This window comes from Emys orbicularis, chromosome 7, assembly GCF_028017835.1.
Source record: "Emys orbicularis isolate rEmyOrb1 chromosome 7, rEmyOrb1.hap1, whole genome shotgun sequence".
NCBI classification, from domain to species: domain Eukaryota; kingdom Metazoa; phylum Chordata; order Testudines; family Emydidae; genus Emys; species Emys orbicularis.
The window spans coordinates 93,345,544-93,361,566 of NC_088689.1; the positions used below are offsets into that span (position 1 = coordinate 93,345,544).

Below are 16,023 nucleotides of genomic sequence, written 5' to 3' on the forward strand. Positions count from 1 at the left end.
ATGTCATCAATGTAGTGCAAGTAGAGGAGGGGTGCTAGGGGACGAGAGATGAGGAAGCCTTGTTCTAAGTCAGCCATAAAAATGTTGGCATACTGTGGGGCCATGCGGGTACCCATAGCAATGCCACTGATTTGAAGGTATAAGTTGTCCCCAAATCTGAAATGGTTGTGGGTGAGGACAAAGTCACAAAGCTCAGCCACCAGGTGTGCCGTGGTATCATCAGGGAGGCTGTTCTTGACAGCTTGTAGTCCATCCTCATGTGGAATATTGGTGTAAAGAACTTCTACATCCATGGTGGCCAGGGTGGTGTTTTCAGGAAGATCACCAATGCATTGTAGTTTCCTCAGGAAGTCGGTAGTGTCTCGAAGATATCTAGGAGTGCTGGTAGCGTAGGGTCTGAGGAGGGAGTCCAAATAGCCAGATAATCCTGCTGCAAGAGTTGCCTGACAGCCTCCTGTTCATAATCCAACCTGTTCATTATGACTATAGCACCTCCTTTGATTATAATGTCAGAGTTGTTTCTGAGGCTGTGGATGGCATTGTGTTCTGTACGGCTGAGGTTATGGGGCAAGTGATGCTGTTTGTTCACAATTTCAGCCTGTGCACGTCTGCGGAAGCACTCTATGTAGAAGTCCAGTCTGTCATTTCGACCATCAGGAGGAGTCCACGCTGAATTCTTCTTCTTGTACTGTTGGTAGGAGGGTTCCTTTGGGTCAGTGCACTGTTCAGTGGTGTGTTGAAAATATTTCTTGAGTCAGAGACGACGAAAGTAGGCTTCCAGATCACCACAGAACTGTATCATGTTTGTGGGGGTGGTGGGGCAGAAAGAGAGTCCCCGAGATAGGACAGACTCTTCTGCCAGGCTAAGTGTGTGGTTGGATAGATTAACAATATTGTTAGGTGAGTTGAGGGTACCACTGTTGTAGCCCCTGTGGCATGTAGGAGTTTAGATAGTTTACTGTCCTTTTTCCTCTGTAGAGAAGTGACGTGTGCGTTGTAAATAGCTTGTCTTGTTTTTGTAAAGTCCAGCCACAAGGAAGTTTGTGTGGAAGGTTGGTTTTGTATGAGAGTCTCCAGTTTTGAGAGTTCATTCTTGATCTTCTCCGGTCTGCTGTACAGGATACTGATCAGGTGGTTCCTCAGTTTCTTTGAGAGTGTGTGGCACAGTCTCTCACCATAGTCAGTGTAGTATGTTGATTGCAATGAATTTTTTACCTTCAGTCCATTTGGTATGATGTCCATTTGTTTGCACTTGGAGAGGAAGATGATGTCTGTCTGTATCTGTGCAAGTTTTTTGTTGAGGTTGATGGATTTCCACGCCATACTTAGTGCCTTGCATGGTGTCAAGTATCAGGGGGTAGCCGTGTTAGTCTGTATCCACAAAAACAACAAGGAGTCCGGTGGCACCTTAAAGACTAACAGATTTATTTGGGCATAAGCTTTCGTGGGCAAAAAAACCCACTTCTTCTGTAAGGTAAATAATGATTTAACTCCCCTGAGAGGTGCATCAACTGATAAGACATAGGAGGGGGCTGTCTACCTGCAAGCTGTGGTATTATCAGTGATAATTTAGAAGAATCCAGGAATCCTAGGGCTGTTTCAATTTCAATAACTGCAGATACAGCATGAATATTATGTATTAGACTCCCCAGTTCCCCTTTTCATATCCCAGTCAGGAACACACAGTTAGTTAAAGCAACGCCTTTGAAACATTTATTTTGCTGTATGTTTTAAGAAGGTGGCACTCAAAGTGGAAACTTCTCTCTCACCCATTTGCCTCCATCAGTTGCTATCTGTCCAGCACTTTGAGGATGTTGGGCCTGATTCTCCCCGCATTTACACCAATGTAACTCTGGTTTGGGCCATATCTTCAGCTGGTGTAAAACAAAGTAGCTCCATTGTAATTACACCAGCTGAGGATCAGGCCCGTTGAGGCTAGATGAGTTAGTCAGCTGCCCAGTAACTTCAAGCGAGTTACTCACTGTATATGAGAGGAGGACTAGGCTCATCAAGTGCTAAATTTTATTTTTATTGTCTGAATACCAGTGAGAGACATACTTTCAATCTGGTTTCCTAATGCTTTGCCTCTGAGATGTTTCCCTAATATTTGAAGACAAAGAAATGCCAAGTAGGTACCTAGAAAAATTAAGTGATTGCAAACAGTTAAGCAGCACATAAATCAACTCTGGAAAGAAAAATACCACTATATAGCTAATGGGGTGGGGGAGAGACAGACATTATTAAAAGCATCAAAGCGTCTTCAGACAGGATATTACAGTCACATTTTAAGCCTACATATGTTGCAGTATTTCCATTACAGATGTAATCACTTCTAATATTTAATTCCTCCTTCTCTCTTGTCCTTAAACCTTTCAGTGGTGCAGTTAACCAAGAATGGTTAGACTTCGAACACTTGGACAGGTGGCCAGTCTGCCAAGAGATTTTAAAGTATTATTGCTCTACTCATTAAGTTTCATGTAGAACATGAATGAACTTCCAGTCTGAAGGTGCCCTTTGATAACAACCATTCCATTTGTCTGGTCATTAAATATATTAATGTATTTCCCGATATTAACATATGACAGAAATCGTTAAAATGTGTCATATCAGTGAAAGCAACTTTCATACTAAATGCTCTTCTAACTGAAATTTAGGAATCTTGACTTCTGTTATCTAGATTTAAAAGGATTCCTCCTCATAGATTTTTTTACTCTTTCATTTGCAGAACAGAATATGGCTTTTACTCCCTCAGGGAACATGTCTACAAGTTCACAGATCAAAGCAGAACCAGACATGAACTATAAGACTCACTTTGACTTCAGAGGCTTTTGAAATGAAACTCCAAATTTATTATAAAATAATGTTGAGAGAAGTTTAAATCACTGAAAAGAAAGAATATATATTCTTTAGTGTGTGTGCACTTTTTGCATTCTTTAGATAAAAACAATCAGAAGAGTTTATCATTTTGCATTATTTGACATTATTTTGCATTAGCAAAGTTAGTATACTGGCAAATATCTCTACAGTAAATAATCTACACTGATATTATACAAGCTTCTACAAATTCAGTAACAGCCACAGCCATATTGGTGATTGCAATAATATTTGTTATTGACCCCATTCCGCATATTCAGACATGCTGTTTTATGTAGAAAATCATATTAGTTATTTGAGGCAAAATAAAAATATTTATGCAGCTACCCTGTTTTCTACCAAAAATGCTATTTTATCAGTGCCTGTAGTATTTGATCTATAAATATAATTAATAATAAATCCCAAATTATCCTTTTACTGATTTAACCATTTAAAACCTAGTGGATTAGTACTCCGCACAGATGTGAGGGTTCATGCAAACAGATTCCATTGCAAGATCGGGGAATCAGGGTGAGCTTGTTATTTATGTTTATGGTGACTGAAAGTTTGTGTGTACATTGCAGCTTTTGTGTGTAACTTGCAGCTTTTTATATTTTGTTGACAGTTTGAAGCAGACAATTGCTATTTGAAAGTCCACAAGGTGTAGTCAATCTCATCATTGTGGTTTAATTCATTGTTGGATTGCATATCCCCTTTATATATTTATTTTGCCTCATTTCTTTAACAAGATTATTTCTAGAGCTGGTCAAAAATTGTAAGGATTGGTTAAAAATAATTGTCTTTGTATTCCAAAATTTTCATGAAAATTTTCTGCTTTGTCAATGCAATTTCTTTTCCAATGTCTTTTTTTTTTTAATTAAAAAACTAGAACATCGCTAAAGAAACACTTTTTCCCATAAAAATCATCATTTTGGAAAGAAGGCTATTATTGCAAGCAACCAAAAAATTTAATTAAAACTTTCCACCAGCTCTGCTAATGACACTGCCTTCCAAAGAGAAGCTCAACTCACATTTGGTAGAGCTGTTTTTTAAATATTTTCCTTCAAAATAAACGAAAGGTAACTAAAATCACAGAATGCTCATGAAGCTAACTGGTTTCTGTGCTAGCATGGTCTTACCATGCCTACTGTTTACCCATCTGTGTGAGCAATCCAGAGAGCTCCTGTAGCGTCAAGGATAGAAGTCAAAACGGAAGGGAGCAGGTGGGGAAGTTAAATCCCATATGTATCATAATTGTAAGAGAAAATAGTCAGTTTTTCTTACTTGGAACAATGATTTCTCCCCATGATTGGAGTCAATCAGTGGTGGTGAGAGCCACTTTGTAGATTTGGGCAGGTAGTCCCCATGCAGGGAGTGAGATCTGTGGGGATTAGGGAATATAGGGGCAACAATAAGGGAAAATAGCTCTCAGTACTGCCCATATGCCATAGTAGACAGCAGGCACATCAGCATCACATAGCTAACACTCGTGCTACTATAGTGATGAGAACAACCAAAAATGTCTTGTGGTAACTTAATTTTGAAGTCTTCCTTGATCCCTCTTTTGCTACAGCTGTAGCCTTTGTGTTTTGATTACCTCTGCTACCCGCCTTCCACTCCCCTCTATTTCTATTGAGATATGGCATGTCATTTGAAATCCTGGTATCAGACTCCAGTGTTAAAGGAATTCTGCTCCTTTTAAAGATGCTGGTTCATTTTTGTAAGGCAAAGTCTTTTTTTTTTTAATTGTTGTTTTTGTTCCTGTGGTCCACAAAGTATTCCACAGCTGTGGAATCATGGGAAAATTTGTGGTCCTGTTAATTGCGGGGTGCCATTTGTATTGCTGTAGTCAAAGGTCTGCCAGCATTTCCATTATAAACCCCATTGCAGTGGTTTATGGCTCAACCATAAAAATCAGTTGCTTCCTTATAATGTCCCAACTAGGCAGTGATTTGTTTTTTATTTTAAATTTGGGCGGTGGGGAGAAATGTAACTTTTTTTTTAAATATGAAGGTAATGAATAAATAACTAAAATTTAGGATATGTGCTACTTTGTATTCCCATAATTCACAGCTTAATTTTTAAACTAAAACATAGCCAGCCATTAATGCATAATGTGTGTGCGCATGCATGCTTTTGGCTAGTTGGAAACAAGGCTAATTAAAAAACTGATAAGGTATTGGAGATGCATTTAACTGCAGATTACTTAGACTGACGTTCTCTAGAGAAACAATTTTATGTTTGTTGGATCAAAGATCAACTCTTGAAATGGTTCCTAAAAATGGATTCAAGTGAAAGAATTCCAAAGAAATTATTATTTATTGATGTCTGCAGTACGATTCTGAAGCGTGAAGGTGCTTTGCAGAAATACAAACAATATTTACACAGAAATCAGATGTCATGGCCATCACTGAAATGTGGCCATGACAAAACAGTTTCTTGCTGGAAGTGATAGAAAAATTATTTTTCCATGTGTAGTCACTGGGGAATTAAGTAGGCAGAATGTTGTCATCCATACAGGTATTTTAGTTAGAATACAGAAAACAACACCTCTTAATCTTGTGAGATGTGCTATAGGAACTTTAAAGGCCACAATCACTTAGGTGCTCTTAGCATTACATCTCTGCTGATGAACAGAGCCTTTAACAGTATGGTTCTCCCTGGCATCATGCTAGGGAGTTTACTCAATCGGGACCCCATTCAGCAAAACACTTAACACACATGCAGAAGTCCCATTGAAGTTAGTGAAACTTCAGCATGTGCTTAAAACTATGCACATGCTTACGTTTTTATTGAATAGGGATCTATTTGAGCATGCGATTAAGGGTTTCAGTACTAGAAGGGGGATCTATCACCTGCTAATTAAAACCCACTTCCTGATGCACCAGAATTTATTCCCCCAGAGTGTTCCCATGTGGTACAGAGGAGAAAGTGCCTGTGACCATCCCAATACCCATCACAAGCTAAATATGAGTCCACAATATAACATGGTTGCAAGAAAAGCAAACATCTTTCTGGGATGTATTAGCAGGAGTGTTGTAAGCAAGACACAAGAAGTAATTCTTCCACTCTACTCCACGCTGATTAGGCCTCAACTGGAGTATTGTGACCAATTCTGGGTGCCACATTTCAGGAAAAATGTGGACAAATTGGAGAAAGTCCAGAGAAGAGCAACAAAAATGATTAAACGTCTAGAAAACATGACCTGTGAGGGAAGATTGAAAAAAACTGTGTTTCTTTAGTCTAGAGAAGACTGAGAGGGGACATAACAACTTTCAAGTACATAAAAGGATGTTACAAAGAGGAGGGAGAAAAAATGTTCTCCTTAAACTCTGAGGATAGGACAAGAAGTAATGGGCTTAAATTGTAGCAAGGGCAGTTTATGTTGGACGTTAGGAAAAACTTCCTAACTTTCAGGGTAGTTAAGCACTGGAATAAATAAACCTCTATGGAGGTTGTGGAATCTGCATCATTGGAGATTTTTAAGAGCAGGTTAGACAAAAACCTGTCAGGGATGGTCTAGAGATAATACTTAGTCTTGCCATGAGTGCAGAGGACTGAACTAGATGACCTCTCGAGGTCCCTTCGAGTCCTATGATTCTATGTTCCATGTCTCATCATGCCCACTGTCCTGCCTTCCCTCTGTTTTATTTAATGCTTTGTTTATAATGCCTTTCATCTTTACTGGATGTACTTTTATTTAGAGCCAGACTAAACATATTTGCTAAAAATAAAAGGAACCAGTGAAATCTAGCAGTATATTGAATTGGAAAGAGGTCTCTTGAGGCATTGCAAAGGCTGGTATTAATTCCAGTCTAATGTAACATTCTTGATGTTAATGATCTGGAATTAGTTGAGTTTGGTGTCTGAGAGTTCTGTAGGTTTCAGTACTGAAGGAACTTGCAGGGAAAGGGATAAATTACTTTTGCTCCATAGGAAGCAATGATTCATGCATTCATATAATGGGCGATCCAGCATCAGCCCCAACTTACTCACTCGAGTGATGGATGTTAATAGAACTATTTACATACCTAAAGCCATGCAAGACTGGGGCTTCTGTCATTTGACTGGACAATAGAAATAGTTTCCATGCTATGTTATGATATGCATTGCAGTGGCATCTGGAGGGCCTAATCAGGGCCCTGTTATACTAGGTACTGCACACACAACAAAAAGTCTGCCTTACAGTCTACGCAAAGTAATTTGTTAGACATTTTTAACAGAAAAATATTTGAGGTGGGATCTGCTGCTTAGAAGATAAAAGTATTGCAAAAAAAAAATACAATTTATTATAGACATTTCATTGCATAAGCAAATTCACTCCCGAAATACTTAGTATTTTACAGCTTTACTAAATAATGGGAACAAAGTGGGGAAAATAAAAAAGCAATTTACATTAATTTGACATACATTAATGATGATAACCTTAGAGTGTAAATTATGGGTCAGAAAACATATCAAGAGAGGCATAAAACAAGAGTTGGTGGCAATTTAAATGATGAAAGTGCAGTTGAGTCAAAATAAGGGACCCATAAAGTGTTGTATCAGAGTTGAGAACACAGATAAGTGTTGAGGATGATAGGTAATTTAGAAAATATATACAGTAATTCAAAAAAGACTACATGTTCTTACATCAGTAAATAATATCTCTGCGGGCTATGTGTTCCAGAGAATAGGACACAGGAAGGGGAATCAGACAAGGGTTCTATTCCTAGCTCTCCCACTGATTCATTGTGTAACCTTGGCCAATTCACTTTACCCTTCTGTGTCTCATTTTCCCCTTTATAAAATGAAGATAATATTAGCCCCTTCCATGCCCCTTGATAAGTTAAACAGGGGGCCAGGATCTGGCCAACAGTCTTGGTTTTTTAGAAAAAAAGTTTACAGTATCACCTTTTTTTTCAGAGGACACGTCTCATTCTCATTGTGACCTGTTTTTTCTGAACTCTACACACACAAAGGCATGCCTCATTTGCATACAAAGTTTCATTGTGCACCTACATGGTCATTTGCAAATACTTAAATTAGAAGCCAAACTATCTATCTGTTTATGAACTAATCATATTTGGGTGTGTAAACATGCACATTTAGATTTGAAAAGTAGGCTCTTGATGACCAAATTTGTTCCCAATAGTACGTAAAGTCTATTGTCCCTTGGGACATCATAAGGGAAAGTAGCAAGTGTGTGTTTTTGTGCTGCTAAATTTTCACTCACAATTATGTAACAGTGGCCAAAATCTGCCTAAATGTTGCATTTACAGTATATTTACAATGTTTTAACATCTTTCTGCAAGTCAAATGAACTACTCTGTTGAAAACCAACTTTGTTAATGCATAATTCTTTCATAAAAGATATTACATTACTATTTTAATTCAATGGAATGACCAATTGCATTATTGGGAATAAAAATGTGTGATTAACTTTAAATTGGCTGTTTCTGCCAAAAGGCTGCTGATGTGAAATACTATTCAGATGTATCAGGCTTAAACGTATTGCCATTGTCATCAGGAGTATACCGATAGCATAAAACAACTTGGCTATGCATAGGATGTTTTGAAATTCTTAAGGTGGCTGTTGTTTTTTCCAGGATACTGCCACTTCTATTTTAGCTCTGTGTATGAAGTCCTACCTTTCCACATTGACTGCATCTTTTATTCCTTACTCCCAGATAGCAGAGGACAGTAGGTTGTCACTATCTAAAACATGAGGTGCAAAAAATGCCTTCTTTGGTTAAAAATAATCCTAATTGTAAATATTTTCTTTTAATCCATTGTAGTTGTTGTTTGATATGATATACCCGTTCTCTTGCTTCCTGCCCTGTCCAGGAGTTTAAATTCAGAGAGGATGCATAGTCTAGGTTTTAGAGCAGTGAATTTGGAGGAACCAGCAGACTAGGGTTCTGTGTTCCCAGCTCTGCAACTGACTTACTGCATGAAGAGTATGAAGTCACAATTGCTGTATTCAAAGATAATTACCCAATTCAGGCTCACAAGAATCTCATAATGAAATTGAAATCCCAGCTGCAACTGGAGCTTGCAGCAGCAGAGGCCAGATTTCAAGGAAGAAACATTAGCTAGCTACCTTGTTGGCTTGTGGCAAAATGCCTCCCTGCAGAACACTATTTTTTTTAAACTTGGCCATTCTCAACAGAAGACACACAGCATTACATAAGAAATTCCAAACTTCTATTGTAAGCCTTAAGACCTTCAGTTCATGTTTTCTTTCTATTATCATGGTCAACATTTGCTTTGGGGGGAAAAGATAAATAAAAAATAAACTCTATTATGCAACTTCCTACAAAAACAACTGTAGGGGGTTTTGTTGTTTGTTTGTTTTTTAGGAATATAGAAAAATCAGTTGGAGCAACATTGACTCAAATGTGTTATTGAGGAGCAGTACTGATTGCAAAGTTGTGCAATTCTAACAGATCTACTAAGCCGCTCAACAAATCTCCTACGGATTTTATAAAGAAGAAAATTAATGAATGAGTTACAACTGTAGTTATTAAAGGTTCAAACTATACTGTAAAAAGTGATGCCTAAAATTACCCATTAAATTCTACAAGGTGTCAGTGTGGATTTGATTTAAATCACTAGTCAGGAAGACTCGATTTAATCATGGATTTCTACATAAAAGTGCATTTTTGTTGGTTGTTGTAACCTTAATACATATTCTTCACAACTCAGAGGTAGATGTAGGTTTCATTTTTAGAAGGTACAAACTATACATTTTTAAGTGATTTATTTTGAAAACTTTTCAGATGAGTTTTACAGCTATATCAGAAAATGAATCATTGGTTATTTCATTTACCATAGGTAATTGAAGCAGATATTTATGAAGTCATTGGGAGGTGAATTATCTCCAATTCAACAGGTTAATCATTAATATTTGGGGGATTTTCTTGCCATGCTGTATTAGGAGGAGAACATCACCAGACAGGCATTTAAATTGTTTTATTTAACTAAAACAACAACGTTATATATTCTGGATTTTTTTCTTCAACAGCAAACATATAATATTTTAACAAAAGAATTATATGAATTTTTGAATTTAGTTAAAAACTAAACTATTTTAGTTAAATATTCTAGTTTTTAAAATCAGGTAAATTAAATATTTAAAAAAAAAAACAAAAAGTAAATCGACTATGTCAGCCAGGTCAACATGAGAAAACTTAAAATATTGGCTTCTGCAGCTAACTCAGTCGTCTTCACCTTAATTTTCCTGTTTGTTCATAATCTGGAAAAGAAAAACAAGCTTTCCTGCTTTTTCAGGTCCCAAACGATTTCTCAATTTGGAATGAATTAGTCCAAAGGAAGACTACACTGGCAGAAGAAGCTACTACTGTTAAAAGTGAGATCATCACTTCAACAGTCTCTGAATCCAAGTGCTTAAGTGACTTCCACCAGTTCACTGGTGTGACTTTCTTTAAAACATCGTCAGCAAACATATATTTCTTGGATGGTTCACTCTTAGCTCTGAAGTTTATTATAGTTGGCATTATGGAGGGATGATTGCTGGATGTCCATGTCATAGCCAACTCTTCTTCAGCAGTTAAGGTTTGACCCTGATACCGAGTATGGAGAATATTTGCAAGAAAATGAGCTGGAGATAGTGCTTGTTCCATTCGTTTTTTTAATGCTTGTAATTTAATTCTGTCATTGCATATTTCTCTTTTTAAGATCTCACCCAGTTCCTTCCAAATTTCAACAGCGTCAGCAATAAAACAGCTATTTCCCTGCATTTTGTTCAAGGCTACAGAAATAGGCTTCAGGGTACTCAGCACGTGTTCAATATTTCTCTTAAGCCCAATGTTGAGAACTTTGGCTGTGACCGTGCCATCTATTTTTTCACAATTTTGTTCACAAACTGTCATCAGATTAGGCCAGTTCTTGATATAGTGCTCAAAACAGTCCACTACTGAGTTCCATCGTACATCTTGTGGGAGAGTTAGCTTGGTTCCTCCCACGTTTTTCAGAGCAGCTGCTGCAAAGTGGTTGTTACAGAAGTATTTTGCAATTTAAACAACATTAGCCTTTATTTCTGGAACACTGAAGTCTTTGGCTAGGAGGTGCATCAAATGAGCACTGCAACCGTTTGTTATTAGCTTGGGACTCTCTTCACTCTCTTCTAAATATTTTCTTCTCATCTTGGATACATTTGCAGCATTGTCTGTGACCAAGCTGCATACTAGACATTTGAATTTTTTTCAGTTTGTTATAGCTTTTACTGCTACTTCTTGTTGGTATTCTGCTGTGTGTGCATTTCCTGATGTATCAATTGTTTCTGTAAGGAAGACATTCCCTTCTTCTGTTGTCACACAAGCACATACAACAGAATCATTGTGGACATTGCTCCACCCATCAAGACTCAGGTTAACAATTTCACCCTCTAGACCTTTTGCACACTGCTCAATTTCTCTTTCATATACTTTATCCAGCAATTTGCCTGCAACATCTGCTCTGTTGGGTGCACTGTATACTGGTCTTAATGACTGAACTGTGTTAATGAAGGAGATCATAGGGGCAGTTTTTTCATCAATTACCTCCTTTTGTAATCCGCTGGTTCTTATCACAAACTTATCTATGGTTGTTTCTGGATGATGGAGATTTTTTTTTCCTTTTTGCTACAGGTGATACACTGTGGCGATGTGACTGAAACACTATCAAACACTATCATTGGCAGATAACTCTGAAACTATAGAAAATGATGGTGATCTTGAAGGTGGATAGCCTTCAGAATCCTGTATGTTGAGAATGGATTCTCCTAAACAAAATAAGTCAATGCAGTTATTTAATTATTATTACCAAACTGCTCATTTAGTATTACTCATTGCATTCACTGATACTCAATACTACTTTAAAGGTGAAATTGTAAAAGGAAGAACTGCCTATTTCAGCTATTTATTTTTTTATCACAACTGCATCTAAAATGATAGTACCATAGAGTAACAACTATATTTTTTGCTCAAACATGAGAATTCAAGAATAATCCAGAAGAAAGACAGGCAGTCTTTAAGAAAGAACCTGAAGATCTTGCATATTCAGACATGTTCCTTTCATCATCTTCAACTCAGCTTCCTCCTGAGAAGGAATACTTCTCATGATGATATTTCATTTGGGCAACCAGGCCTTGCATTTCTTTGTTGCACTGTTTGCATTTTGCACGCATGCCTGTCTTACCCACAGGTAGAGGAACTTCATTAAAATATTCCCAAACTGGGTCTCTCTTACAGCCTGCTGCCATTATAGGTTTTCCCTTCTAGTGTGAGAATGGTATGGTAGAGCTCAAATCAATGAAGGCTACACTCAGAAAGACCTCAAGGCTTCTGGAATATGCTGCTCAAACAGTTTCACTTTTGTTTCTACTGCCTGTCCCTCCCTTCTCACATTTATCTCCAGACTACTTCTCCTTGTCCAGATCTATTCCGCCCCCAATAATCTTCTATTCATTCAACTTTTTGAAACTTTGCACTTTTAGAGAGAGGTAAGGGATTGACTCTATGTACACAAATTTGCAGAGGGACAATAGGGTTGAGGTCTGTTATTTCTCACCTCTATATATTATTTATTTATTTTAAAACATTTTGCTGTCGGGGGGAGGGATAGCTCAGTGGTTTGAGCATTGGCCTGCTAAACCTAGGGTTGTGAGTTCAGTCCTTGAGGGGGCCACTTAGGGATCTGGGGCAAAATCAGTACTTGGTCCTGCTAGTGAAGGCAGGGGACTGGACTCGATGACCTTTCAGGGTCCTTTCCAGTTCTATGAGATAGGTATATCTCCATAACAAGTATGTTCTCTCTGGAGCCACAAATCCACAGTTTGAGAACTGCAAAACTAAGCATCTCTGATGGTATCTTCTAGACTGAGCACTGAGTTCTATTGAGTAGATAGAAAGATTAATTTAAATAATCTATACAGAAGCCTCTGGAACCCCATCAGATTGAGTCCCTAATCCATAAACTATTGGAACTCATTTACAAAACTTTTCTTAAACATTACATGAATATATTGTCTCATACTATAGAATTAGAATTTATAATTCCTATTCCATGATGAGATATTTTTGAGCTATAATGTATCTTAATTAAAACTATCTTTAGATAGTTTTTTTCCTCAAAAAGCATTTTTATCAAAAAATCCGATTTTTTTTTAAAATCATTGATTTTTATCCACCCTGCAAGGTGTGGTGTAGAAGTGTACTATTCATTTCTGGCACTTCGCTTTATTCTCCCTAGTAATATCCTTGGTTTGATGGGCTCTGAGGAGATATAAGTCTTCTCTCTTCCTCCCCTCAAACACACACACATACATGCAGAGCATGGTAAGAACCAGCTTTGGTGATGGAGCACTGAAATCCATGAGAGATGAAGTGCCCTCTTTAACAAAGAGGATTTGGCTCTTATACTCTTCTCATGCTTTGAGATCACTGTCCTTATGAATACCAAAAATTACCTGGCTTGCAAATCAAATATATAATGGGAAGTCCAGGTGCTAACCCTGGGGTATCAAGTTAGAAATTCAAATTACAGGTACAGAGGATGCCATTAAAAAGCCAATATCCACTCTCCCAGCTATCTGTAGTCACCTGCAGGAGATCTTCTGCGGCTGAATCTGAGCAGGCTGAGAGACATGAGAATGGCTGTTATAAATGGAAGGTACACTTTTTCAGCATCGCTCCAAATCAAGTTCTAACTGGAGAGTGGCAAATGTTGTTTTTAATGCTACATGCTGTGAGGATAAAGATCTTCTCTGTGTTGGAATCCTAAACTGAGTTAGAATATTGTGGGTGTATCTTTATTATGAAGAAGATTTTGCTCAGCAGAGCTTTGCAATAAATGAAGTTTCAAACTTCTTCGGATAAATTTGTTTTTATCTTCTGAGATTGAATCAAAAGAAAGGAATGTAGCTTTTGGTTATGCAATCATCTAAGATGTTGTATGGGCATGTAATTCATAATGTAGCCCAGCTCTATTTAAACAAACCCTTGGGTTCAAATTAAATAGCTGAGCAATCCATGGATACATCTAAAATATCCACATGGGAAGAGCTGTTTGACTACATTTTTTGTTGTGTTGTATAAACTAAAGGCAGAGCTACATGGGACAGAGAGGAATGTAACATAGTAATGATGATGCTCTTGCAAACACCAGTTTGACAGATGAAGATATGCAGGCAAGTTTAAACCAGGATGAAAAAAATTCTAATGAATCCTGAACAGCTACTTCAGAAGAAGTTATTTTCATTAATATTAAAATGTTCCTGACTTCAATGGTCAGTTAAATTAATATTATTTTTCTTTTCTTCCCCTCTTAGTTAACACTGCCAATGTTTCCAGTTGTCGTGAAGATTGGACATGCTCATTCAGGCATGGGAAAGGTGCAGGTCTTATTTATATATATGCTAGGGGTTTTCTGGTGCTAGTCTACATTTTAATTGTCTAAATATTAAAATATATAAACTTCTCCACAGTAGGTGTTAAAACTTGTGAGGTGGCCAAATTCCAACTCAGGGTCCTGATTCGGCAAAGCCTTACTTGTGTCCCTATTCAGGACAGTACTTAAGCATATGCTTACATCCCCAGTCAGCTTAAATTCTGGCCTTGAGAAATGGACTTAAGCACATGCTCAAATGCTTTCCTGAATCAGGGCCTTATATGATAATTCTGTGGCCTGCAGCAGAATTACTTGAAAAGTCAGGTTTATAAGCACAAGTAAAGATTTGCAGGTCTGAGAATCTGGTGAATAAATTCTCCTACATCTTCCTAAATTCCCATAGTAGTTTCAATTGGATACAGTATTTTTCTTCATTTCCTGTCCTGTAGAGTTGCAGCACACTTGCTGCATTCAATCCAGAGGCAACTGCATTTCACTGGTGGGTGAAGCAATTTCTATATCACTTACATCTCACAATGGTGGTTTGAGTGTATGGCTCAATTATGCTTCCACTGATGTCAATGGGTGCAGGTACTCAATTGGTAGACATTTCCAAAGTGCTAAGAGATCTTCAGATGAAAAAGGATTGAACAAGGGCAACGTGTCCTTATCCCCTTGGATTTCCAAAAATTCTATGAATTAAATATCAGCCGTTGAATAGTAGAAAATTGATTTTTGTCATTTTGCATATTTATTGATTAAAATATTTTATCTTTGCATTTCAGATTTGTTAAGGAAATTATTTAATTTCCTTGATATTTAACATTTTGCATAGCTCTGAGCCTCCTGTATACAAGAAACCTTACCTACTACAAAAATTATGGACACAAACAGAAATATCCCATGATGGAACAACGTAATTGCTTAAACATCCTTACTAGGAGTTGATTGGCTTAAGCAACCAATCTCTTTTTTTAATTTAAATTTTTGAATTTAAAAAACAAAACCAAGAACCTTTTTATCTTATCCACATTGTGACTTTACCATGCTGGATGTTCTTACTCTGTTGATTTGGGGAAAGTTTATGAACTCCTCTTTGTGTGAGGGATTTTTAATGTTAGTCACTCCATTATTCCTCCTCTCCCACCTACATTGGTTCTTTAATGGGATTTTTTCTATATCATCTAACTTTTTCCATATATTCATAATTTTTCCACTATAGTGGCCAAATAATGTTCTCAAATATATGCATGCGACTCCCACTTAAATGTTTATACCATTAAAGACTTTGGCATTAATACATTGTATCTATCTATAGACTTGCTAGAAAAGGATTGAGGAAAAATCTGCCTTTCAATTCTTTTTCAAAATTTTCTCATGATCTGGAATAGGGGAAAGTGAATGGTTTTATTGTGAACTCACAATTTAAACTGTAGACAGGAGGAGCAATTGGGAATGAGATTTTACAGATTTAGTTAAATTATAATCTCTTTACTCTCATCCATTTTGCAAATCAGAATCTTAATAAAAAGGCATTTTATTAATACTTGTAAATTCAGCCTGGTGTATAAGAAGTGTAATGCCTGTGGAAATCTCTGGCCAAATACATTTCAGAATTTAGTGTAATAGAAGTGCCAGGTACATATTATCTGCATTCCATAACAGTTGCTCTGAGGGAATGTTACCCGTATTTGTACATTACCTACTGAATGCCAAATCAGTGCAGTATCATTTTTCTACTTGTATATATTTTCTGACCAGCTTACACAGATTCCTAACCATCACCATTGAATTTGGCCT

General features: G+C 37.2%; 1 protein-coding gene across 1 annotated transcript in view; it reads left to right on the forward strand.

Moving 5' to 3' along the window:
• SYN2 (synapsin II) overlaps positions 1–16,023 on the forward strand; it is a 442,249-nt gene that overhangs the window by 352,553 nt on the left and 73,673 nt on the right. The window contains exon 6 of the mRNA XM_065408359.1: positions 14,165–14,227. Within this exon, the coding sequence (XP_065264431.1) occupies positions 14,165–14,227 (63 nt within the window). The remainder of the gene's footprint in view (positions 1–14,164; positions 14,228–16,023) is intronic.